The sequence below is a fragment of the Pipistrellus hanaki genome (assembly GCF_964339955.1).
Source record: "Pipistrellus hanaki genome assembly, chromosome: 7".
In the NCBI taxonomy this organism is placed as follows: Eukaryota; Metazoa; Chordata; class Mammalia; order Chiroptera; family Vespertilionidae; genus Pipistrellus; species Pipistrellus hanaki.
Genome location: NC_140509.1, coordinates 21,574,147 through 21,601,947, shown reverse-complemented (window position 1 = coordinate 21,601,947; position 27,801 = coordinate 21,574,147). Strand labels below are relative to the sequence as shown.

At 37.0% G+C, this 27,801-nt stretch overlaps 1 protein-coding gene across 1 annotated transcript in view; it reads right to left on the bottom strand.

Annotated features, from left to right (window-relative positions):
• GFRAL (GDNF family receptor alpha like) overlaps positions 1–27,801 on the bottom strand; it is a gene marked incomplete at both ends in the record, with an annotated part of 49,914 nt that overhangs the window by 7,585 nt on the left and 14,528 nt on the right. The window contains 1 exon segment of the mRNA XM_084890474.1: positions 23,348–23,598. Coding sequence (XP_084746600.1) covers positions 23,348–23,598 — 251 coding nt within the window.

Sequence of the window (27,801 nt, the reverse complement as noted above, 5' to 3'; positions counted from 1 at the left end):
AACTGCTTAAAAACAGACTTGGCTATGTCTTTGGTTACTAAAATCTATCTCTACAGTGATACAACTTGAGTATTAGATAAAAATAACTACCCTGTTTAAAACTATCTATGACCAGAATGAGTTTATTGGGAAAAAATGTATTCCCAAAACTGAAGTCATTTTTACTTTAAATTATATTATTTAAGCACTAGGAGAGCTTGGAATAAAACAAATGTAATATAAGCATAACCAATAGATACAAGACATTGGGGGGGGGCAGGTGAGGGCATGTACTGGAGGGTAGGAGAGGACTGGGAATGCTAATGGGGGAAAAAAGGAGACACATGTACCACTATTTGTAATACTTCAAACAACAACAAAATAAATAAATAAACAAATGTAAGATAAAAATTGGACTAATTTACACTATATTTTAATGATTTCACAAGTTTATGTTTTCATATGTGGAAGTTTTATAACATAAAAATATTTATGAAAAAAGAATCTATGATAATAACTTTAATTGTCTAGATAGTTTCCTAATGTCTCCATTTGTAATTGAATGATTTACTAATGTGTACCCTTTTGGAAATATATAAGACTTTACCTGGTTGGCTTATATAATTTTTAAAATATATATATTTTATTGATTTTTTTACAGAGAAGAAGGGAGAGAGATAGAGATCTAGAAATGTCGATCGACCAGTTGCCTCCTGCACACCCTCTACTGGGGATGTGCCACAACCAATGTACATGCCCTTGACCGGAATCGAACCTGGGACCTTTCAGTCCACAGACCGACACTCTACCACTGAGCCAAACCGGTTTCGGCGGCTTATGTAATTTTTTAAAGGCTGATTAAAAATAACAGAGAATAGGTGAGAAGTAAAATAAATAAAAGGGAAACATTTTGGAAAGCCTTCATGGTCATTTGGAATGATAAGATAATTCAGAAACTCTCTTTCCTGTACATAACTTAGCAAATATTCAGAAAAAAGCTGAAAGTTGATATATGTTGTTAATTCTCCTTAGACAACAACCTTCTTGAGAACTGACACCACATCTATCTAATTTACAATATAATGTGACAACCACAATGCCATTCCCATGTGATTATCTAATGGCCAAAAAAGTATATATTTTCAACTTTCACATTTGGAATAGCACATCTGTCACTGTATGGTGACATACACTGTGTAGCATATAATTATATACCATTTGTTCTCATCTTAAATGCCATCAGCCAAGAGTCATCACGTTATGTGCCAACACTTCTCATATATTATTATTATTTCTTAAAATATAAATCTCATGTCCCAATTGCAATGCATATGGTTTCCTAATCCATTAAAATGTGCCTAACTATTTTTTCCTGGACATTAATTCTAAGAATCTAGTTTGTTTACTCTTTGCCCATTAGTAAACAAACTTTACTAATGATCTCAGAGTAAGAGTCTTCTTCATTAGATTAGAAGTTGTCTAAGTATATTCACAATTTGTTAGAAGAGGTAAAATTTATACTGTATCCTGTAAAATACTAGTTGGTTCTGTAGAATACTTTTATACTTTTATACATTAGAAAAATAAAAGAGCCCATGGGTAAACATAAGTAAATGATTCTGACAATTCTAGATTCAATAAGTTGCATACATTTATTTGCAGCAAGTGTTTCTAGTTTTCTGTGTGTTTTTTTACTATGGTAGATGGGCATACTTTACCTAAATGTATTTTCCCCATGAGATATATCTTGGAATCTATTTCAAAATCTTAAAAACATGGGTTGATGGACAGATATTTATATATTTTGAGTGGGCATAAGGTATTTTTTGAGGATTCTTATCTTAATCAACAGAAAGTCAGAAAACACAATACATTTAGGTATTCATTTATAATACTTTACTAGGCACGCACATTCACAAGGACCTGACACCACAATTTTTCTTATTCTCTATTCCTAGGAGTCAAACAAATTTTTTACCCTGTGGTTTGGGAGATTCCTGACTTCCCAAATGCTACTCCTATTGCCCCTTGGAGAGGCTGGTATGATGCAACATTAATTCCATGCTTGCTGCCAGTTAATCTTTCATTCTTCAATGTCTTCACTTGTCCTCAGGGGATATGGCAAATTTAGTATTTTCCCTATGCTTTGGTGACCTACTCCAGCAGAACTAGAAGGAGTTCATGGATCGTTTATACCCAGTCACCCATAAAATGTCTACAGGACCATGTGGCAGAAACCACCCTATTTGTACCCAAGTACAGATGTTCCAGTTAAGTAATTACTTCCCCCTTCAAAGGTAGCACTATGATCATCTGTCCGGGCCACATTTGTGGGGTAATACAAAACCCTGCCCTCATGAAGTTCTCGATTTAGTTTCAGGTAAAGGGACTAATATGAATAAAGTGAGGTTGGAATAAATGAGGGGCAACCAAGCACACATACCCAGAACACATAGCAGCCTTATTTTCTACCATTCCTCAAATGTGTGCCTTTCATGGATCATTTATACCTAGTCACATTTGGTACACATTTGAGACACGGTGGGAAATAAGACTGGTGTGTAGTATGGGTGTCCTTGGAAATCAGAGGAGGGAGTTTAGATGTGAAAACAGGATCCCAGGAGAACAAGAGCTATTTTTTTGGCACACAGAAATATCGTGGTCAAGGCACAATTTGAAGATGAGTCTACTCATGGTAGACAGAATGGTTTGGTGGTAAGATCTAACTAGGAAGCTACAATAGAAGTTTAGGTATCAGAAAATGAAAACTAAAAATAGGTGGTGGAAGCCAGAGCAGAGAACGAAACAAATGTAAGTATACCTTTAAAACTTTTTGTTTGAAAGCTTAATGGTACACAACATCATAGCACAAGCATGTGAATACAGATGGATCAAAACCAGCTCTGCCTTACTCCGGCTCTGTCATTTTAAGCCATGTACTGAGATTCTGTCCTCTTATCTTTAAAATGGGATGATGCCTACCACAAAATGTATTGCTAAAAATCAAATATGAAAATATATAAAGAGACTTTGGACCCGTGTTTGGTACAAAATATGTGCTCAATAAATGATATCATTAATAAATAATTACATTAACTTGATATCAAATATGCAGAGGTAAATCAAAGATGACGCAGGTTCTTGGAGGGACATGATGATTGAATAGCTTTGGCATGAAGATGAAAGAAAAATAGAGGAGAGAGCTACAATGTCCTTCTCCCCATTTTTCAAACTGACTGCTCAGAAAGAACACTGACTTTTAGAGTCAGAAAGACTCCATCATTCTCTTAGCTGTGTCATTCACTAGCCTTGGACAAGCTCGTTCGACATCTGAGTCTCATGCTTTACAGATGTAGAAGGGGAATTGAGATTGATTGTATTATTTTGCACAAGGATTCACACCTCTTTCACTGTAATGAATTGCATACCCACTGCCTGATGCCACATGACTTAAAGCATCAATTTTTGTGGGAGGAGTACATTTACTAACCCACTGACATTGGGCTTGAACTTGACTTGAGTTATTAAAAAAAATATATGATCAGCAATGATGTATGTTATGTTCAAGGAGAAGCTTAAGAACAATTCGATTGCTTGCCTTTTTTAAAACTCTACCATAAAAATGGCATATTCCAAATCCCAAATCGTGGTGACACCTTTAACCTGAATCTAGAAATAGGTCACAGAACCTCAGCTGTCAACCCTCAGCTGTCTGCAGGTACCATGACCTAGGAATCAAGATGCTGAAGTTTGGAAAGTATATGGAACTTCATAACCCAGCAACAGCAGCCTAATCTATTAGGGCCACATTAATTTTACTCACACACACCTTTAGCTTGCAATACAAGATATTAGGCCATTGTAAATATGAATTTTCCAGGTGTTTTGTCACTTTAAGTAAATTCCCAATGGCATAATGAGGATTAGAAACAAAATATTTTTATAGTAAATAGCATGAATGAGTGAATATAGTAAGTATAGTCAAGAGAGGCCAACCTTTGGCTTCAAGCCACAGATTCAAGTCCTCACTCTAAAATTTGCTAACTATATTACCTGAAGTATTTAAAAACAAACAAACAAAAACAACAACAACCAAAAACCCTCAACAAAAGACTCTCTGGTCCTAGATGGTTTGGCTCAGTGGATAGAGCATCAGCCTGAGGACTTAAGGGTCCTGCATTCTGGTCAAGGGCACATTCCAGGGTTGTGGGCTCAATCCCAAGTAGGGGCATGTAATGAGGCAGCTGATCAATGATTCTCTCTCATCATCGACATTTTTATCTCTCTCTCCCTTTTCCTTCCTCTTTGAAATCAATAAAAACATATTTTTAAAATAACTCTCTGAGTTTTATTATATTAAAGAAAATAATATTTATTAGCTCAATGTAAGGACTAAATGAGACAAAACATAAAATATCTTATAGATGATAGACATACAATAAAAGTTATTACTTAAGCTAGAAAGGCATATTTCATTATGATTGCATATCAGTATTAACCATGCAGCATTAAAAATGAAAGATTCCTAGGACTTATCACTATAATTTTTAATTGAATAGGTCAAAGGACAAGTGGGGAAAAAGTGCTGGGTGCTTGACATTCATAATTTCAAAAAGTTATCTATACCCTTTGGATGCATGGTAGGGATAGAGAACCATTGGTAGAGAATGGAAAACTCATGACGTCAGAGGTGAAAGAGAGAGAAACCATATTTCAAACCACATCGTGGAAGGATAATGGCATACAAGTTCTTAATGAGAGAGAGAAGAAGAGGTCAGGGATTTCTGTTAAATAGATAAAGGCTTTGAAAAAATCAGCAACTGGTGGAGAATAACTAGATGTAGGGATAGTGACTCTTAGGCCAGTTTGACCAATTAGAGAAAAGTTTATTTGGTTCAGTAAGAGATCTTTCCACCTCAAAACTTCCCTTTCAGCTGCTACCTGGCAGCATTAAAACAACCAAAACAATTAAAAACAACAATATTTCCATTGTAGAGGAGTGGTGCTGGAATGGAAGTTAGGGCCAAAGAACAGTGAGAGGAGTGGACTGGGTCAGAGCAGCCTTGTATAATAGAAGTGTTGGAAGGCACAATTAGGCTTGTAGACATATGCTCAGTGTACATTTTCAATGTAATAACTACCATATGTACTTAAAACAAAATGCCATTGTATGTTGCAGCCTGTCTGTTACCCGAGGAAGAGTGAGTGAATAGAGATGCAGGTAGTGACTCATGGCTGGCACGGAAACGTAAAACATCAGCGGCAGCATCTTCCTACACACACCCCGGTGGCACATGGCAGTATATCATTACATTGCCCTTTGGAAAAAAAAAATCTGATTTATATGGTCTCCCACTTTTCAGATTGCCTTGACCCCCAACTGAAATGGACATACAACCAGGATCCAGTGAGCCTCTTCTTGCCTTTGGATTGCTTTGATATCCCCCATCTTATACTGACAATGAGTGTCTGGCCACCCAAGGCAGGGGCTAACATCATAATGACACCTTAGTCCCATAGTTCTGGTAAACTCAAAGCATATTAGGAATTGGGAATTCTCAGACTCCGGCTTCAGTGGCAAACAAAGAAGCCATTCCACCCTAAAATGGAAGCTGGCAAAAGAGAGACCATGAGGAATAGTTTCTGTCTCAGAGACATACTCTCAAAACATCATCAGGCACCCCCTGTGCCTCACACAGCATTCACTCTGCATTCTTTGATCTAGTTTGAAAACCAACTTGTTTACTGTAACTGGTACCATAGGAGCCAAGTAAATGCTTTCAAAAGAATAATAGATAAGAAGAATAAAAATTATGTTGTTCCCACTCTTACAGTTTACTAGATATCAACATGATGTTAGAGCATTCTTATAACTTGGAGACTGAGAGACTATTTATTGGTGTTTGCAATGCTGTGAAGGGTTTGCTTGAACCCGTGCAAAGAACTCTAGAAGATGCTTTGAGACAACCTGATACTAATGGAAGATGAACTGTCATTATCAATGGGTTCTTAATAAATCTGTACTCCTTGCTCACCTATCTCATTTTTTTTTTGTCTAAGTACCAAATGTTCTTTTTTTTGAAGGAGTCCCCCTTTAAGATGATAGCCCAGCATGTAGGTGCCAGAGCAATAACTATTAAGTGCCCACATATGGTGTTTTATGGGAATACATCTGATGCCATTATATTGTTGTCACAAGAATACTTGGCTCTTTAAGCCAGGAATACACATGCTCATAATAAATGACTTTATGACTTCACATACACAATCATGATGCACACAAAGTATAAAGGAAAGGCTGCTTATTTTATGCAGCTTTGGCACCAACTCCAGCCCCAATTATAGGCAACAAGGGGATTGTATGAAGCCAGTGAAAGCATAAGGGTGGGAAAATGGAAAAGATAGCACTATGCTTTCACAGACTGAAGCCCTTTATTGTTTGGATTGTAACAGTATTGTTTTGTTGTTTTATTTCCTTCCATGATCTTAAAATGCTCCTTCCTTCTCTAGTGATTCCAAAATGTGAGTTGTCTCACTCATCAATGGCAACTCTTTAATCTTTTCTCTTGGCTCAGGACAAACAACAAAGGTAGTCATGGATGATTCATACCATCTCTCATGCTTGGCGGCAGGCTCTTTCCCCTCCCTTAACAACACCTAAGCCTGTAAAGATGGAGTCGGGAGAAAGTGAGGTAGAAGACAGCTGTTCTCCTGTTGTTTCTATTGAGGGTATGTACACTGCAGCATTTCCAGATCACAGTCGTGTGAAGCATTTTCTGCAAAGTAGGAAGCCAAGCCAACTTTGCTGGGTTTCAGGTCTGCAGACAAAATTTAAACCAGCTGGGTTTTATTGGGAACTTTTGTGCACGAGTAAACCTAGTGGTGAAACCGAAGCCAACGTTTGTCTTCATTGGAATGGGCTGTGTCTTCAGGGGATACCCCACCCCCATGCCTCTTCCCTTGAGGGAGTGTTGAATTTTGGAATGTCCTGGAGAAACCTGCCAGGTGATTTCTTAGAGGGTCTGATTGGAATATTAGCCAGTGAAGGTGGATGGTGCAACCAGATCAGGTGCCGCTCTTCAGAGAGGTTAAGTGGAAGCAGGGTCTCCCCCTGAAATCTGATTTTAAATTACCCCAGTGAAAACAGCTAATGTTTCCTTATACACATGTACTTGTAAAAACAGTTTCTGTCTCAGAGACATCCTCTCTTCCTCCTCCCCGCCTCCCCACATACACATTCACTGAATCTCTTTCACACATACACAGGATAGTGCCTAGTCAAAGTGCCAAATAATGGCCAAAGTATTGGTTTGGTATACATAAGTTCCATACCATATTTTCAGTGTGTCTTATGTGAAAATGTTCATGCTCCTTCCTAAGAAACATGCCATTTTATAGATTTAAGCATATAAGTAGTAGAAGCAAAGAAACATGCCCTACTGTGATTATTTAGTGAGCCTCAGACACATTATTTATAAAGCTATTTGAAGTTTGGAAAACAACCAGAGAAAAACCTTTTACTCCAAAATCTCAATTTAGAATTCTGAAAGAATGCATATTTTTTCAAGGGCAAAGAAAGAACTGAAAAGCCTCTCTGAAATCTTTGATATAATCATAGGAAGGAAAAGTTCTTGGCAGACTACTGGTCTTTTGGCATTTAAAAACAAAACAAAACAAAAATACAACTACTCCAGAGCTGGCCCTGTACACAGACAGTGTGGATGTTTATTGAAAATGTACTGGTCTCAAATACATCTTCAGCCACCGAATATTAGGGCTTGACTAACATCAGAGATAACCTATTTTTGTTAAACTATTATCAAAATTTAAAATTTAACATGGAAGAAACCTGTGTTTTAAGGTAAGGGTACCTGATTTTCTCTGTACCACCTAATATATTTAGAGATCAAACTTATTTCCCAGACTTCTTTTTAATATTCACCTGAGGATATGCTTTTTATTAATTTTTTTTTTTAGAGAGAGAGAGGAAAAGAGATAGAGAGAAAAACAAACAAACAAAACACAAAACATCGATGTGAGAGAGAAACATCTATCTCTTGCCTCACATACTTGCCCCACCCAGTGATCTAACCTGAAACCTTTTGGTGTATGGGAAGAAGCCCCACTATCTGAGCCACCTGGCCAGGGCAGGCTCTTGGGTTTTTGTGTTTTTATTTTATTACAACACATTGTCTTCCATCAAATCCATTTTTAAGGATTCTTACATACACATGTTCCCTAGAAGATATAACATTTATAATAAACTGATCATTGTAAATTTCAAATCATTAGATGGGAAGACTATACAAGCAGTCCTTGAGTTACGTCGGACTTGACATATGTAGTTTCATGGTTATGTTGCCATCTCCCATTTATTTATATATATATATAAAAAGTCCCATCATTTCAATGTATATACATATGTGGTTTATGTTTTTTATTATTTATTTACCACAAGCAAAGTTCAGGAATTGTTATCTTTCTTTTAGATTTTTTTTTACTGTGTCACTTCATTACTGCTGTGTGAGTGACATAGGTGCTTATGTGGGTGGGTTCTGACTCACAGCAAAAACCATGTTACATCATGCCATAGGAACGGATCTCTGATGTAAGGCAAGGACCTACTGTATTATGGTTGTTAAAATCAGTTTCTGGTGACCCAACATGCCTTATTTAAATTCTGCCTCTATTGCCTTCTGTGTGATCTTAGATAAATTACTAACTTCTAAGTATTATGGTTTCCTCTTGAATAAAAAAAAAAGAGTACCTGCTTCATATATTGCTTGTGAAAATGAATTAAAACATATAAAATGATTAGAATAATGTTAAACACATAGCACTCAAGTAGGTTACAGGACTCTGAGTCAACAAAAGACAAGTAAACTAGCCTTCATAGCCAGGGTATAGCTTGAAACTGGCAAGCAATATCTTTCTTTATATGTTTATTAAACCTTCATTTGAAGGCATTGTATCTTATATAGCTTCAGTTTTTTCCATGTTATCTTGCAATGCTGAGATGAGTTTGCAAGCAGATCTTTTAAAATGTTCCTTGACGTTTTTCAAACGGGATTATTTTTAAGCATCTGTCCAGAGCTTGCTATGATGAATATTAATGCAATGTTTTAAAGAACTGCTTCTAGCTATTAGTCATTCAATCTATCTGAAGTTTCTCTGAGGTGGTAACATGCTCAAAGCATACCAGCACCTGATAGTCCCTGCTTTCCAAAAGAAATGACTGCAAAGGAAAGCTAACTGCACCCAAGAACCCCTATAGGCTCTACCTCTCTATTCTAAAGACTGGCACCTTCCAACACAGCCCCAACTACACCATCATGGAGATTACACCACTCCTCATGGTCTGACCTGGCTACTGAGTCTGACTGCTATCCTTAGGAGGTTAAGCAAATCTCGGGGAAATTTAAGGGTTCTGCGATTTTTCTACGTGTGAAGTTCTGATGAGATGCCAAGACAAAGTGTTCCTTGAAATTGCAAAAAGTTAGCATGAAAAATAGGACTTGCCCCTATACACTTAGGTTTCATTTTGGAAGTTCAAATAAGTAACTTTATCTAACTAATTTTCCTCCTCACCCTTTAGTTGTTCTTTCCCTTGGAGCCTTGGTGTGGAGCTCCAATTCTGCATTTCTATCAATAGCTGAATACCCTGCGTTGCATGATGGAGCTCCAGTGAGGATACTGTTCTGTTTTCTGACACATGACTTTTATCTGTCGCAACCATTGGTTATCCATGTGGACGGTAAAATTGTGGGGACAATGGAAGTTCTCCCGGTGATCCATGTTTACTTTTCCATGTTTGTAACATAACAATCTCGGTGCTAATGCATTTGGGCTATATTAATAATTTATACATAACAAAAAGCAGACATCACCTCACTAGTCTTTAATCAAATCCAGTGCCTCTCTGTTGACTCTGGGAATGTTTTATTGTGTGGGATAAATGGGAGGTGATGAGATCTGTTGCTCCACTGACTTGGTAAGCAAATTGAAACACTTTGAAGAATCATTGTTCTAGGTATGGTGTCTCTTTTGGAGTTCTGAGACCAATTCTAATGTGTGTGTGTGCACGGTGGGAGGGGTCATTCCCCCACAACAAGCCATTTTAGAGATACCACCTGGTATCCTACAATTCAATCCAATTCTGACACCTTCTCAGAGGTAACCATAGCCCACAGTTCTTCAAGATCGTTCCCTCCCCTTTCATCCCCCGAAAGACACCAGTAGCCATTTCAGGTTTTTACTTATACTTCTGACCAGCTGGCTATAAATCAGTTTCCAACAACCCCTCCAACTCAGGATGCCAACTGCCTGTCCAAGTTATCTGTACTTCAGACTGACTGGCTATAAATGAGAGGCTTTCATGACCTCCTCCTCAGGTTTGATTAATTTGCTAGAATGGCACACAGAACTCAGAGAAACATTTTACTTACCAGATCACCAGCTCATTATGAAAGAATAGAACTCAGGGATAGCCAGACTGAAGAGATATACAGGGCAAGGGGCTTTTAGGCTCCCTCCAGGCACGCCCTCTCCCAGCACCTCCACATGTTCAGTTCATGGCCCAGAAAGTTCTCTGAACCCATTCATTTTGTTTTTTTATGGAGGCTTATTACATAGAGGTTGGTGATTAATCATTGATCAGCCCCTCCTTCTCTCTGGAGGTTGAGGGATGGGTACTAAAAGTTTCCTCTAATCACTTAGTGGGTTCCCCTGGCAACCAACCTCCATCCTTAGGTTACCTAAGAGTTTCCAAAGGTCACCTCGTTAACATAACAAAAGACACCCTTATTGCTCTTACCACAAGAAATAATAGGAACTCTATGCCAGGAAAAGAGTGGAAAACCAAATGTCTTTTTCTTAGTATAAATCACAATAACTCAAAACAACCAATGCTGACATTTCTTCAATGAAGGCACAGAAGTATATGCTTGTATTGATGATTCAAGTAAAGAATTCAGGAAAAGAAACAATTGATTCCAGGAAAGAATCAATCATTTCTCTAAGCCAGTAACCTGGACAAACAGTATTTGCAACACCTGGGAACTTGTTAGAAATGCAGATGCCCAAATTCATCTCAGATCTGCTCTAAGCAACTATTACAGGACATTATAAGGACATGCTTGAACTCTTCCATGACACCAAGACACCTAGTGTCCATAAAAGCGGATAATTAGGATTGACACCATGTATCCAGTTGATTAGGTTGACCAATTTCTCAGCAGTAGACAGACATATAAATTATTTAATACATCTTAAATGGTCCTTAAGAGGTTATCTAGGTCCACACTATTAAAAGGGTGATTCCTGGACCAACAGCATCACCTGAGAGTTCATTAGAAATGCAAATATCAGGCCCCATTCCACAATTACTATATCAGAATCTGCATTCTTACTGGAAACCACTTAATTCTTAAACACTTTAAAGTCGAAGACCAGTTGTGCAAGTTCACCATCTACCTAACATCACTCAAAGATATATTTAAGAAGTCACTCATCCTGAGAAAATATGATAACTTAGATCTTCCAGAAATGAGTCTGACTCCAGTACCATCTGTATGACATCATAATACTATGCAAAAATTATTTATTTGCATGATTTTCTATTTCCTCAAAATCTGTAGTAAGAGTTTCTATTTACTTTATTTTACTATGTTCTATTTATTTACATACATTTACATAAATTAACATATCAAACCTTTGTACCAGCATTCTGGTTTAGGATTGATATATTTTTCACTTCACAGACACAAAATTGAGGCAGAGAGAGTCTCTTGTTTATAGTTACTTATCTTATAGAAGGCAAGACATTATTTGAATCCAGACATGCTAGTGCCATATTATGTTCCTAGGGCTATGATCTATAATAAAATCTAATAACACTTTAAACATTGCATCTCATATTAGAGTAATTGTTACTGATCATGGTTTTTACTAAAATTCAGGAGTGGAGCTGAGGAAGAAGTGAGGAAGAAGGGGCCCTGTTTATATTTTAGGTTTGAAAGCTAAAAAAGGTTATATATATTAATTTATTCATGAGGCCCAAACCCCAAAAAAATGTCCCGATCTCTAAGTCTATAAGTTAAATAGCATAAAAGCAAAAAGTTACAGAATTTACTATGGATTTGAATTTTTACATTGGGTGGTAACTAAAGCCATTCTAAAGAAATGGTTTATTTTTTCATCATCCTCCTTATTGGTAACTTACAACACACATGCGTATTCTTTAAAGAATTCTGAAGAGTTTTCATATAATAAAAAACAAGATCCTAAAGGAATAATCACTAATTTCTAAGAGGAAAAACATACATTTATAAGTGAGTGTCTATGAATTTGATGAACTACAAATTCACCATGCAGCCACTTTAATTCAGAAAATACAAAAAATACTGGGCTATTTAGAGGCTATGTTATAAATATGAATACAGAGCAGGGAAATTCTGTTGACTGTTCCTTGGAAAATCAAGAGACTTTTTTAGCACCTGGACTGAATTTGAAGGATACTGGACTTGAATTAAAGTTTTGTGTAGAAACCAAGAAAAAGTCAGTGGTTTTGGCTAGGTGAAGTGATTTATTTAAAGCCAGAATTTAATACAAAGCTCCCGGAATACTAACCTACATGAATTGGCTATAAGGGAAAGTGGTGTGTGTATGTGTGTGTGTGTGTGTGTGTGTGTGTGTGTGTGTGTTTCGAAGAGAGAGACAGAGAGAGAGAAAGACAGCAACATTTTTTGTAATGGAAATGTCTTTCACAATTCACTTAGCTGTTTTATTTATATCTATAATCTTTCTTCTCAGTTAGTGATCAGCCGACAATAAAAATTCGACTAAGAATTTACAAAAGTGAGTTTGAGCTTTTATTAATCATTTTTGTACAATCGTAAACATATTATACTAAAAACACTTGTAAAATTTTTGTGTAGGTTAGAAAAAATGTATAAAAGTATGCATTATGCACCTCCATATATATATGGGCATGTGTAAGAATTTTATATAAAAATCTTCACTAATAGAATGTTATTTTAGATTAAGACCTTCATGGGGAATAGATGGTTGAAATGTTGCAAGGTAAGATGAAATGCAGCCAAATAATCTATCCATTGAATGCAGACAAGTAAGATAAATAAAACAGTCTTACAAGCAATCCTGGTATCTAAGATGAGGCTTTAAAAAACATACAGGGGGAAAATAGGACTACAAAAAAAGAAATTGATGATAGAAACAGGTACTAATACCAAGCTCTCCTTTCTTAAGCCTCTTAAAAGATTATATACATTTTTAGAATTTTTTATATTAAAATTTCACAAAAGCCAATTGGTTTGCAAATGTTTTTGGGAATACTATTCTTTCACCCTTATTATTAACAGACAGAGCTAACCATATTTTATAGTTTATTAAGGATATACAATCATTTAAGAGCAAATATATGTTCGGATCAATTACTTATTTATGTGTTGATACCTTCCAAGCATCAATTGTAAAATAGTTGCCTACTACTCAGACTTTTTGAAAGTTAATCTATAAAGAAGGAAAATTGTTAGAAAATAGAAGGAACTTGAAATGTTTTTATTAAAGTGGGCAGCAGCAGCTTGGTCTTGTTAATTCCTGATTTCTTTGCTCAAATATTTGAATTGAAAATTCCAGTGTAAGTAGAAACACAAATGAGTGAAGCTCTTAAAAGGGAAGCTTTTATAAGTATTATAAGGGGAGTTCTAATAAAAGAAAGAAAAACAAATGGTGTTCAGAAGACAGTACTGCTATAGAGATATAGTAGACATTGGATCATTCATTCATTCATTCATTCATTCATTCACTATTTATTGAGTGGCTAATGTGTACCAACTGTTTTTAGGCCATGGGGTGAAGCAGGCCACCTTGAGAGCTGCACAGTATTAGCTTCGCCTTTCTGTGCACAGACGTTTCTCATTCCCTGAGAGGTGTGAGTGAAAAGAGGCTCTGGGACCTAAGGCCAGTGACTGGGTGTTTCCCACATGTGGATTAGAGCAATGGTTCCCAAACTTCCCACACTTGATTGAAAATCAGAACCACCTGGGGTGGTGTGTGTGTGTGTGTGTGTGTGTGTGTGTGTGTGTGTGGCGGGGTGTGTGTGTGTATTTTGATATTGAGTTCTGAGCTATATATATTTTAATGTAATCATCATCTGGATATTTCTGAGTGTTAACAGGTTTGAGAATCAAAATTTTAATGTCCATCTTTCTCAACACTTTGTGGTTGTATCTGCGATCATCAGGTTCTTAATTAATAATGGAAAGAGTTTTTCCTAATAGAGTTATGGAACCAGTTGGCTTTAGCAACACAGACACCAAATGGTTCGGTTCTCAATCCAGAACCCCAAACAACTGCTTAGAGTGATAAGCAATTAAAATGTATACAACAGCCGAAACCGGTTTGGCTCAGTGGTAGAGCCTCTGCCTGCAGACTGAAAGGTCCCAGGTTCGATTCCGGTCAAGGGCATGTACATTGGTTGCGGGCACATCCCCGGTAGGGGGTGTGCAAGAGCAGCTGGTCGATGTTTCTCTCTCATTGACGTTTCTAACTCTCTCTCCCTCTCCCTTCCTCTCTTTAAAAAAAATCAATAAAATATATATATATTTTTTAAAATAAATAAAATGTATACAACATTTGCTATGTAACAGGCACTTTATAAACAATATCATTCACTCTCTCTGGATGAATGTGGAGCCTCTGCCATGCCCTAATAGGAGAGTTATAGCGGAGACCCCCTGAGTTCTGGAGCTAAGCTATGTCACCTGCAGTGGAGGACTATTTGCCATTTGAAATAAAGCTCCTAACATGCTCCTAAATGGGTATCATCAAATCCATTAAGTCACTGGTTCCCAGAAAGGTGAATAGAGACTATCAGAGCTAATTGTAAAAGGGCAGCTGCCACAGCACAAAGCCATGAGATGGCTTTATAGGACAGTGGTGAAGGGAAATCCTGCCCAGAGGCAGTGCTTGAACAGTACTCTTTCTCTTTTTTAATCCTCAGCTGAAGGCATTTTTAAAATTAATTTTGAGAGATAAATATTGAAGGGGATGGAACCCACAACCTACGTGCCTTAACCAATAATTGAACCTGAAAACTTTTGGTATACGGGATGAAACTCCAACTAAGTGAGCAACCCAGCTAGGGTTAAGTACTAGTCTTAATTGTCACATTATAGAGAAAGAAGTGGTTAGAAGTTAAGACTGATGGACAGTGGTAAATTGCTTGATTAGAGAAATGAAAAGAGCAAACTTAAAAGATTGTAGATAAGGAAATCAGATGAAGAGGTAAGTGGAAGGACCAGTCTTTATATTCATCTTAATGTCTCGATGAGAATACTCACCAGAGAGTAGGTCCTTAACAATTAGGTAAATTTGTGACCTACCCCGTGGAGGCCAACCAGGCATTTTTCAGTGAGCTTGAAGAGAGTAACAGATGGTGCAGTGTCTGGGCACCACAGAATGGACTCCCTCTTCCTAGAGCTGATCCATCAAAGTTTCAGTAATCCTGAATGCCACACCTCCCAGCAATGGCAGAGACTAATACTAAACCCTCGATTTGGCAGTTAGGTGGTAGATGGATGATTTCATAATCCTCCTACCTGAAGAAGGCAGTGATGCATTCCTACTAGAATTTATCCCTACTTTGGATGTGAACATGCCATTGTTTGTTGTCATCAAAATGCTTCCTCAAATGCCTAATCTTTGTGCAAGTGCAACATGACAGTCCTTCACCTTGTACCATGCCTCCTTCCTTCCTATCCAGTGCTTTTCTGCCACTGTGGCTCCACTCAGCAGTCATAAATATAGTATATTCAGTTGCTAGAGAATCAAGGCTCACGAGCAGCAGGGGACAGGTTCCAAAGAATAAATGCTTGCCCCTTTCTTCTGACATGAAGACAGATCTACAAATAAGGTGACTAGCCATCCTGCTTTTGGCGGGACAGTCCCTATTTTTAACAAATTATCCCGCATTCCACGGAGTTTTAAAAAAGTCCCGTTAAAAATCGGGACTGTCCCGCCAAAAGCGGGACATCTGGTCACCTTATTCTACAATGCATTTCTCAAAGTACTTTAGAAGGACCCCTAAAAAGCAAGACAACCCAAAAAGAGTTAAAGTGACAGTTTGAGTTAATTATTCTTGACTTCATTGTGTAGAGTTTTACAATCAGGATATGAGCTCAGGTAGAAACTGGCTGGTTTTCAAGTAGAAATCAGAGAGATTAAAATGAGGGTTCTATAATATTGGAAGCTGACTGCTTCTACAACCCAAATAGCAAGAAACAAGACCGAAAATGATTTCTAGTTATAAAAGGCCCACGACTGAAAAAAAAAGATTTCTAGTTATTTCCAAGTTAAACAAATTGACTCAACTACCCTGTTTCCCTGAAAATAAGACAGTGTCTTATATTAATTTTTGTTCCTAAAGATGCGCTAGGTCTTATTTTCAGGGGATGTCTTATTTTTCCATGAAGAAGAATACGGTACACATTTATTGTTAAATGAAAATAAAGGAAATTTATTACCTGTATACGGTACGGTAGTACAGTAGTTGTCAACACAAACTAGACAAACTGTGAATCCTGCAGTATCAAGAATTTACTCATTTATTCAATGACAATCATGTCATCATCTTCTGGAACATCATCCTAACAATCCAATTCCTGAATTTCCTGGTGAATTTCTTGTGACTCCAATTCTTTCAGAATCAGTGAACCAAATCTCTCATGTTTATCAATAGCACTGTCTTTAAATGAGTACTTCTTGTCAAGGTAGCCTGCTCACAGTGCACTTGCAATGCAACTGTCAGTGATTTTCTTCCATGAATTCTTCACCCAAGTCACAACTTCTTGCAGTTTCGGTTTTACAGTTTCCACACTGATTTCTCTCCATTCTATTTTCAATGTAGTCATTAATTTCCATGCGCAAATTGTCTTTGAATGGCCTGCTTATTGCAATATCAAGAGTCTGGAGATAGGCCGTCATTCCTGAGAGAATCATTATCTGATCTATTTTTCTTTCATGAAGAAATGTCTTCATGTCTTTAGCGTGGTGAGTGCTGGCTGTATCCCAGACTAGCAGACCTCTTTGGCTCCCTCGCATAACAAGCGACAACATTAAGTCGACCCACTTCCTTACAACTGCTTGTGTGGCCCAGGCTTTTTCAGTTTCAAGAATAAAAATGCCCAAAACACATTCATCTTTTTCTTCTTGCCCTTAGAAATGATTAAAGGTGGGATTTTAGTGCCATCCAGACGAATTACCAAAATACAGAAAACACGTGCACTTTCGTAAGCAGTGGAGGGAATGTACACTAAGGAGGCACCCTGCTGTTCAATTGTTGTTTGAGATGATTGGCCCAAAACACTGCAGTTTCATCCATAGCAATCATATTGGAAAGATTGTATTTAGAGAAGTCAGTATCATCAATAAAGAACTTGAATGCAAGTGCCCGCTTAATAACTTAAGTATCTTCCAACCTAAACAATGTTGTACATCTTCTTAAAGACAATTCACTTCGCTGAAGGAAATTATCCAGCCAGTGTTGTAATGCTTTGAAGTCTTTGGGGGCTATGTCAAACAGTGGTGCCATTGCAAAGGCAAATTCTTGAATCTGAGCCCTATTCACAACCAAAGCCTTTGCTCTCCTGTCAACAACCCATTCACAGATCAGGTCTTCCAGCTTGGAAAATAATGGTTGCCGACCTGATCCACACTTGTGCTTTTTAGCATTTCTCTTGTCCATTTGTTCAATGAGGTTTCTATACTCTGCTCGCCATTTTCAGACCAATCGGACACTCAACATCTTCTCTTTGAAGAAAGCAGTAAGATTTTGGCCCTGAGAGTCTTTCACGATTCCTTTCTTGTACTCCACAGAGTAGCTTTTTCTTTTTGCGCTCATTTCTAGGGGTAAAAAAAGGAATTGGGGTATCAAGGTGGGGGGAGGGGGATCACTTAAAATGACACAGGGGGGATCAGAGGGGGGAATCAAAATGGCACAGGAGAATCAGAGGGGGATTACCATTTTAGTAACCCCTTTTGATCCTACTGTGTCATTTTGATTGCCCCCTCTGATCCTCCTATGTCATTTTAAGTGATCCCCTTCCCCCACCCCTGTGACACTGAACACCTTCACCAGACATCCCCCTACCCCTTTATTAGACATTTACCCCCTGGGGCCTGCCTGGGGACTGTCACTGGGCTTGCTGGGGCCTGGATCTGGGCTGGAGCAAGGTCTGCCACTGACTGAGAACCTTCAGTCATCATGAGAGCAGCCGCAAGCATCAGGTAGTGTCATCAGAGATAGACCAGAACTCACCACCTTCGCTGCGTCCTGTGGGCTCTAATCCTTCTACATGCATCTGCGAAAGTCTCCTCCTCTCTCCCACCTCGCGCTCATTGCTCACTCCGACCTCTGCTCCACCTCCACACAGCAGTAACTTCAGGACTCTGTGTAATGTCACTGGTTGCTAGACACCAGTTGGGGTGGCCCTAGGGACCAGTTTACGGTAAATTAATTTTCATTCTGAGATAGAGCCTAGGGGGGCCTTATTTTTGGGGAGATGCCTTATATTTCACTCAGAAGGAAACCTGTAAGTAGGTCGTATTTTTGGAGGATGTTTTATTTTCGGGGAAACACGGTAGGCAGCAAAAAACAGATTAAGGGTATTACGTGTTCACCCAAGTCTATTGTTTAGATTAGTTTAAATCATTAAATTAATTTTAATCATTAAGTTGGATTGAGGAAGCAAGGAAATAAGGCAGACTTGGGAAATAAGGCAGATTTGGGAACTAAGTCAAGAAAACTTTTTTTTTTTTTTTATGGGTATCGGCCAATGTAACTGACTAAAAGCAAATAGATGAGAAATCTAACACATTTTAAAGAGATTATAATGCCAAACAAGTCACCAGTCTGCTTGTAAAAAGTGTGTGGCTCCAAAACAGTCCCTCAAACTGTTATGATCTCTGAGAGCACCATATTCCTAGGGAGGGCACACTCCCCAGGACCTAATTTGGGTATGGCTATAAAGGAAGGTGGACAGGGAAAAACTCCCAGAGGGTAAAAATTATAGGCACAAAAAGTGGTTCTTCCCAGGTGGCCAAAAATATCCACAATGCCAGGGAAGCTTCATAAGGCCTGCCAAGAACGATCCCATTACTAACTTTCCCACATTTCCTTATTTTGAATGAGAGTTTTTATTGAGGTTATGAGATCTCTATTACAGTATATAATGTATGTGTGTGTGTTAGGGAAGGGAGTGTGGGTGTTCCTGTTGGGGAAGATAGCAGGAAATAGTAATTAATCTTTATAGTTTATAGGTTGCCTGTCTCCTACAAGGCACCATAAAATCTGGATTGCACATCATCCAAGATCTACTCCAATCTTACATTTCAAAATTCTATTCATAGAGTAATTAAATAAATAAATTATCATATGTATGTATATACATACATACAAATACTATAGAATACTATGCAAACTTTACAAAGAATTGAGCCATCACATATGTACATACTTGCAAATGTGTCTATCATATTTTTAAGTTAAGAAGCAAGCTCTAAAGCAGAATGTATTGTATTATTACATTAAAAGTATGTGTGTATGTGTGTGTCAGGATGAGGAAGGCTCCTGTTTGGATGTATACAAGGTAGTCAAGCTATATATGTATTTAAAAGGTTCAAAGTAAAAAAAGGGGGGGGGGTTGAAAGAATGTTCATCAAACTTCTGAAAGTTGACTTTCTAGACTCGCAATAGGGGGAAGATTTGTCTTTATTTCTGTACTCTTAAATTGTCTCAGCTTATATCTATCATATGTGTATTGCTATGCCTTCTATTCCCTGTAGGATTTAATAAGTAGGTAGTCTCTTTTCATTTTTATTTTTAAAAATAATTCCTCAAAAAAAAGGAACTAAGTTTTTATGGACAGAATAGGAATATTCCCAAATCTCTTTCAGAGTTGGCAAGAAAAAAGGCAATTTAAGTAATGTGACAAGAGCACCTTCCTGTCAGTGACTGAATCCCTCCATGTAGCTGAGCAACACAGTAATCATCCTTTAACTTTTCTCTCTCTGTGGTCCTCTCTGTACTAATCAATGAGTCTCTGTTCCATTTCCTTCATCTTTCTATCAGCTCTACCTGCCACAGCTTTGCTCTGTGCTGCAGGACACCAGGAGGGAGAAAATCTGTGAGGATCCAGCAGTTAGTGATTAAAGGGAAGTTGGTGGCTGAATACATACACTTTGTTCAGGATGCGCCTTGCCTAAGTCTGTTCCTGCATGGGAGGTGGGCTCTCTGGCACATTTTCTTTTTCTTTTCTTTCTTTTTTTTTAAAAAAAAATATTTTATTGATTTTTTACAGAGAAGAAGGGAGAGAAATAGGAGCTAGAAACATCGATGAGAAACATCTATCAGCCGCCTCATGTACACCCCCCACAAGGAATGTGCCCACAACCAAGGTACATGCATGCCCTTGACCGGAATCGAACCTGGGACCCTTCAGTCTGCAGGCCGACGTTCTATTCACTGAGCCAAACTTGTTTCGGCATCTGGCACAATTTCAAAGCTTAATTCTGAGACCAGAACTGAGAGGTTCTGCCTGAGGAGGCTTTGTAGCACACTGAAGGGACACAAGCTTGCTGTCTATTGTTTCACAGACAGGAGGACACAGTGGGCTGCCAGTTAGCATCCTGAGTCTACAGCACTCCGGGTACAGAACCCTGAGGAAGACATTGAATCTCTTAGCTTCCTTTATCTTGTGTGTGAAACAAAGAAAATAATAGCTTCTAGCTCACGAAATTATTAGGATTAAGTAAGAAAATGTGATGAGAATGAAGCACTCACTAAACTTTATAATTATAATATTAAAAGATGCACTTGGTCACATTCATGCAAATTGTTTCCAGCTGAATTCAGGCTCCAAGCAAGTGTTCTTCAAACTTCAGAAAGAAACACATTAGTGAGTTATAGAATCCATTTAGTGGGTAGTAGTCAACATCGAAAATAATTAATGGAATAGAAAAAACAATAATTAAAAACACATACACAGAAGACACTGCATATAAAGAGCTAATGGAAAATTCATTGCTTGCTGTGGTCTCAGGTTAAGTGAGTTTGAAAAACAATGCTTTAAGCCAAACAAATGTGCAAATCAGAAACTCTTCCCCAATTGTCTTCTCAATTCTACTCATTTCTGCCTCTTTCAAGTACAGTGCGCCAAAGCTCTAAGGCTTTGGAAGCATGCTGTAATGATAGATCTTTGGGATAATGCAGGAGCATGCTGAGGTGATGTGAGAAATCAGAAGGCAATGGCAAGAGAGCCAGTTCATTCAAACATGTGCTTTTGCTATGTCCCAAGCATATGGGACAGGGATAAAGACGTTAGAACTAGCCAGGCCTCAGAATTTGGTTCTTGTTTTTGTTTGAAACTTTTTCTCTTAATTCAACTATGGAGAATGTGACGGAAGGCCTGTAAGGTTCTTTTAAGTCTATAAACCTGTCACTTAAAATTCCTGCTTTTAGTAGGTAATGTTTGAGGAGCAAAGCTCATAAAGTTTAGTGAGTGAAGAAAGTGAAGTAGTTTTAGATTTTTTTTTTTATATTGTTACTACTACTTCAATGTTTATGGATTTCTACTGTTTCTCTAAAAATAATTTTTGCTTTGTACAGGTTAGAGTAGCTAAACACGTGGTAGTAAAATATTACACTAATTAGAAATACATGGAAGGAAAGTAGGCTTAGAACTAGAATTAAATTGCTGGGACTGATATTTTGAGGGAACTTATGCTCAGAATTATCTCTAACCTGTAGAATCTACCTTTTTTTGTTTCCTGACTATCATTTAATATGGAGAAACCAAGTAAAAATAACCATGAGGATGTAACTATATGTTATCTGTCTCAATTATTTTATTTGCTATTTCCTTCTATAATGTTATGAGCCGTTCATTATAAATACATTTACTTCCAACAGAATTAGCCACCTAATATTAATCAGAGAGCATGATTATTTAGAAACTAAGATTCAACATATACCATGCTGCATTTTTCCTCTTTATGTCATGTTTCAATTGAAATATGTCCCTAGTGCTAATTATAAAAATTGTAGATATTCCACAGAGGGCTCTGTTGAAATCAAAACCATATACCGAATTGTATGTCTCTTACCTAATACACAACAAATCATAATTATAATCACATTTGTATCTGCTAAGAAATATAGAAAAATTAAAAATGTCTGTGTACCTGTATATAGTTAACTACGTCAATGTATAGGTATAGATATAGATACATATGTGGTTGTATCTCTCAAATATTTTTCATAAATATAGAGGCTTGGTTTTCCATGAAACATCTGTTATTTCCTCCTAGAAATGGTGTTTGCAGGTTTGGTGGTTTCTACTAGGGGCCTAGAGGTCTGGGGATGTTTTGAAATTTGGGTGGTTGCATGGACTAAACCTGAACATGGGCAATGGAGAGGCCTTGAATTAGTATATGATCATTTCCTGAGGTTCTTTCTGTAAGACTCCCAGACAAATCCCTATCAACCACTTGCTTACTTTAAGAAGCTAGGCAAATTATTTAAATTCCTAAATCTCAGTTTTCTTCTTTCCAAAATTGAGTAAATAATAACTTTAGAAAGTATGTTTTCCATCTCATCATTACAGCTAGGTCAACAGACATATTAAAAACAAGGGGAGCCTGGCTGGTGTGGCTCAGTGGTTGAGCGTCTACCTATGAACCAGGAGATCACAGTGTGATTCCTGTTTAGGACACATGCCTCGATTGCAGCTCAATCTCCAGTGTGGGGCATGCAGGAGGCAGCCGATCAATGATTATCTCTCACCATTGATGCTTCTATCTCTCTCTCCCTTCCTTTATGAAACCAATAAAAATGCCATCTTGCATTGCCTAGCCTCAGTTGAGCCACCAGATGATGGTAGCTATGCAAGTGACCCCAGATCATCATCAGAATCACCCCACTGAGCCAAGCCCAGTGTGAAGAATTGTGAGTAAATATATGCTTATTTCTAGTCCCTACATTTTGGGGTGGTTTATTTCTTACAATAAATACCTAATACATTCAGCCATCTGGTAGGATAAATATTTTATGCTGTTAATATCGAAATCAATAAATAATATCTAAGAATGACCAATCACATAAGTTAAATACATATAACACATATAGACAAGTGAGTAAAATACCAAATGCACAAAACATAATCAGAAAATAGATTTTTAAAAAATAAATAGCAAAGTTATCTTTGTGCACAAACTTTCTGTGCTGGATTACTACGTGGTGCTGGTCAATAAATATATATTATATATAATTTACTGAATAGGTATCACTTACTGAAACATGATCTTCTGTGAAGCATCTGCTGGAAAATCTTGCACAAAGATTCTTCACTCTGTGGAATGGTCCTACAGGTGCACTGCACTTGAAGCACCGTCCCAAGGGTACCCATGTACGCTGCCTTGCAGTCATCGCTTCCTGAGCAAGTGAGGTCCTGCTTGCCCAAGGTGCTGATGCAAGTCTCATCTTCGTGGCACTTTCTAGGCACAGGCTGCCAGCATTTTGACTGAAATGCCTTGTAGCGCCTCCTATAAAGAGTCAAGAAATGTACTTCATCTCTGAATAATATTCCTTCACATTAGCATGCGGTGCTTCCTCAGCTAAGGAAAGACTAACATCAAACACAATGCCTCCTAGATGCCAGTACATACCTGAAAACGAAAGTCTGTACATTTGAATATCCCAGCAGAGAGTGTGGAAGGAAAAGTAGAGAAACCTTGTGAATTTCCTCGTGTGATGAAAGACAGAGGCTAAGTTTACGATTCCCTGGATGAATTTTCCTTCATTACTAATTTTCTCTCAATGGCTGATGATTTGCAGTCTGAACTACAGGGGAGATTTATTAGCAGTGTTTTTTGAAGCAGAATGTGGTTTTGGTTGACTAGCAGTTGGCCACTGTTTCACACCAAGTGATTTTAGATAAGGCTCTTGACCTTTTCAGCCTCTTTTCCCACAAGATGGGAGGTACTATATTCTTTCTTAACATTTCTAAGCAGACCAATTAGAATTTTTAAAATGCTTTGAGTTTCTCTGGCTGTAACAGCTAATTTAAAGCAAAAATTTATGAGTTTATTTAATTGCCAACATAATCCATTAGAACCACATCCATTCATAACTTTCCTGACCTTGTATTTGTGCTGTACTAGCAATGAATAAAAATCTCAGTAATGTTCAATAATTTCATATTTGAAATTTTCACAATAACAGGATATTCCTCTCAGTGGAACCAAGGATATTAATCTTCCTACTTAATATTTATCACCTAAAATTACTTTTTACCCTTTATTGAATAGGTCACCATTAAATCTGCATGAAAACCATCTGAATACATACTTGTCATGAGCTTATTTGTCTACATGGTGCTACTCTGCTAAAACCATAAGCCACATTATTTTCAATAATCTCATATTTTTAGTCACCTTAAAAGATCAGCTTTTCAATACATTGGCAAAATTAATTTATACACAAAGAAATACAATAGAAAGTTTGAATATATAATTTTGATGCCAGAAGAACAAATATATTCCTTTAATGCAATTATGGGTTATTCATAAGATGTTATCTAAATGTAAGTATTGCCCTGGCTGGTTTGGCTCAGTGGATAGAGCTTCAGCCTGTGGACTGAAGGGTCCCAAGTTTGATTCCAGTCAAGGGCACATGCCTGGGTTGCGGGCTCGATCCCCAGTAGGGTGCGTGCAGGAGTTAGCCTATCAATGATCCTCCCTCATCATCGATGCTTCTATTTCTCTCTCCCTCTCCCTTCCTCTGTGAAATCAATAAAATATATATAAATAGTGTTGATTATCATTAATGGTTTGAACGAGAATAAATTTATATCTAGGTGCCATTAAAAATATGTTTTTCTAAGTTTCAGTTGCATGATGCCCTGGGTGGATAGCTCAGTTGGTTAGAGCCTTGGCCACATGAAGGTTCAATCCCAGTCATGGTACATACACTAAGCAACCAATGAGTGGATGAATGGGTGAAGCAACAAATCCGTGTCCGTTTCTCTCTCTTTAAAATCAATTAAACATTACTTAAGTTGTAAGATTTATCTATCACAGAAGTTATCCATTCAGAAAATTAGTTATAAAATTTTTTAAACATGATGAATAATGGATATATAATTAAATATTAAAAATAATAAAAATACACAAATACTTTGATACACAAATCATTTGAAATAAATTTTGACAAAAATTATATTATAAAAATTTTATTTATCCTTATTTTCTTGATATTCTCCAATTTCCAATTTTTATTTATTGTTCAAATCATTAAGTGATTAAAATAATTTCTAAGTGAAGTTGATTGTTTTGTTATTTTTGCTATTGATTTCCAGTTACATTGTAAAATGTGAAAGAATGTGGTCTGTGTAAATATGTGAACTAATATATAATCAAATTGTATAAATGTTTTATGACACTTAAAATAAATGTGCATATTGTGAAGTTTTACTTTTAAAAAGTAGACAAATAAAACACACAAAAAAATAAGATACCTAGGAATAAACTTAACCAAGGAGGTAAAGGACCTATACTCCAAAAACTCTAGGACATTGAAAAAAGAAATAAAGGAAAATACAAACAAGTGGAAACATATACCATGTTCATGGATTGGAAGAATTCACATCATTAAAATGTTCATACTACCTAAAGCAGTCTACAGATTCAACACAATCCCTATTAAAATAACAATAATGGCATATTTTACAGATCTAGAATAAATATTCCAAAAATACATATATAATCAGAAAAGACCCCAAATAGTTCAGGAATCTTGAAAGAAAGAAAGAAAGAAAGAAAGAAAGAAAGAAAGAAAGAAAGAAAGAAAGAAAGAAAGAAAGAAAGAAAGAAAAGCTTTAGGGATCACAAAACTGGATATCAAACTATACTGTAAAGCCATTATAATCAAAACAATCTGGTTCTGGCAAAAGAACAGGCAATGAAACAAAACAGAGACTGCATAAGTCAACTTACACCATTACAGTCAATTAATGTTTGACAAAGAAGGCAAGAGCATACAATGGAGTAAAGACAGCCCCTTCAATAAATGATTCTGGAAAAAACTGGGTAAGTACATGAAAATAACAAAACTAGAACATCAATTTACACCATACACAAAAATAAACTCAAAATGGAAAAAAAAAAAATAAGTAAATGTAAGTCATGTCACAGAATACTAAAAATCCTGGAAGAAAACAAGCAGCAAAATCTCAGAGATCTCATGTAGCAGAATTTTCACTGATATATCTCCTAGGACAAGAGAAACAAAGGAAAATATAAACAAGTGGAACTATATCAAACTAAAAAGTTAAAAACAACAGTTTCTACACAGCAAAAGAAACCATCTTCAAAATGAAAAGGGAACACATTGTATGGGAGAACATACTTGCCAATAATATATCTGATAAGGGGTTAATTTCCAAAATATATAAAGAACTTATACAACTCAACAAAAGGAAGACAAACAATCCAATTAAAAATTAAGCAAAGGCCCTGCATAGAAACTTTTCCAAAGAGGACATACAGATGGCCAATAGACATATGAAAAAAATACTCTAAGTCACTAATCATCAGAGAAATGCAAATTAAAACTACAACAAGGTAGTAGTAGTTTCACACATGCCAAAATGCCTATCATTAGTAAATCAACAGACAACAACTGTTGGCAAGTATGTGAAGAAAAGGAAAGCCTAGTACACTGCTAGTAGGAATGCACACTGGTGCAGCCACTGTGGAAAACAGAATGGAGTTTCCTCAAAAAACTAAAAAACGTAACTGCCATTTGATCCAGTGATCTCACTTCTAGCAATATATGCTAAGAATCCTGAAACACCAATCAGAAAGAATATATTCATTTCTATGTTCATAGCAGCACTATTTCCAATAGCTACGATCTGGAAATAGCCTAAATGCTTATAGATGAGTGGATAAAAAAAACTGTGGTACATTTACATAATAGAATACTATGCATCTATAAAAAAGAAGGATATTTTACCCATTGGGACAGTGTGGAGAGACCTGGAGATTATTATTCTAAGGGAAATAAGCCAGTCAGAGAGAGACATATCTCAATGATATACTTAGATGTGGAATCTAATGAACAAAATAACTGATGAACAAAACAGGTCCAGATATATGCTGAACAGACTGACAGATCTCAGAGGAGAGAGGCATGGTAGGGACAGGAAGAGATTAACCAAAGAACTTATATACATATATGCATAGCCCATGCACACAGACAGTAGTATGGTGAAGGCCTGGAGTGGAGCAGGGCCTGGGTGGAGAAGGTAAGGAGGGGAGGAATGGGGGATATCTGTAATACTGTCCATTTTATTTTTAAATTGTTAGAGCCCTAGCTGGTTTGTCTCAGTGGATAGAGAGTCAGCCTGTGGACTGAAGGGTTATGCACTCAATCCCCAGTAGGGGGCGTGCAGGAGCAGCAAATCAATGATTCTCTCATCATTGATGTTTCCATCTCTCTCTTCCTCTCCCTTCTTCTCTGAAATCAATAAAAATATATTCGAAAAATTTTTTTTAAAGTTATTAATTTTTTTTTCTAAGCAAATTCCTTTTTCCCTACTTATTTTATTGAGTTCATAAATGCAAATCTATAATGCATTATAATTTTCTGTATGTTCCTAAATGTTTATAATTGGCAAAACATAATCTCAACCCCCAGTATATATTTGTGTTGGACAAAATTAATTGAAAAAATAGTCTTTATAT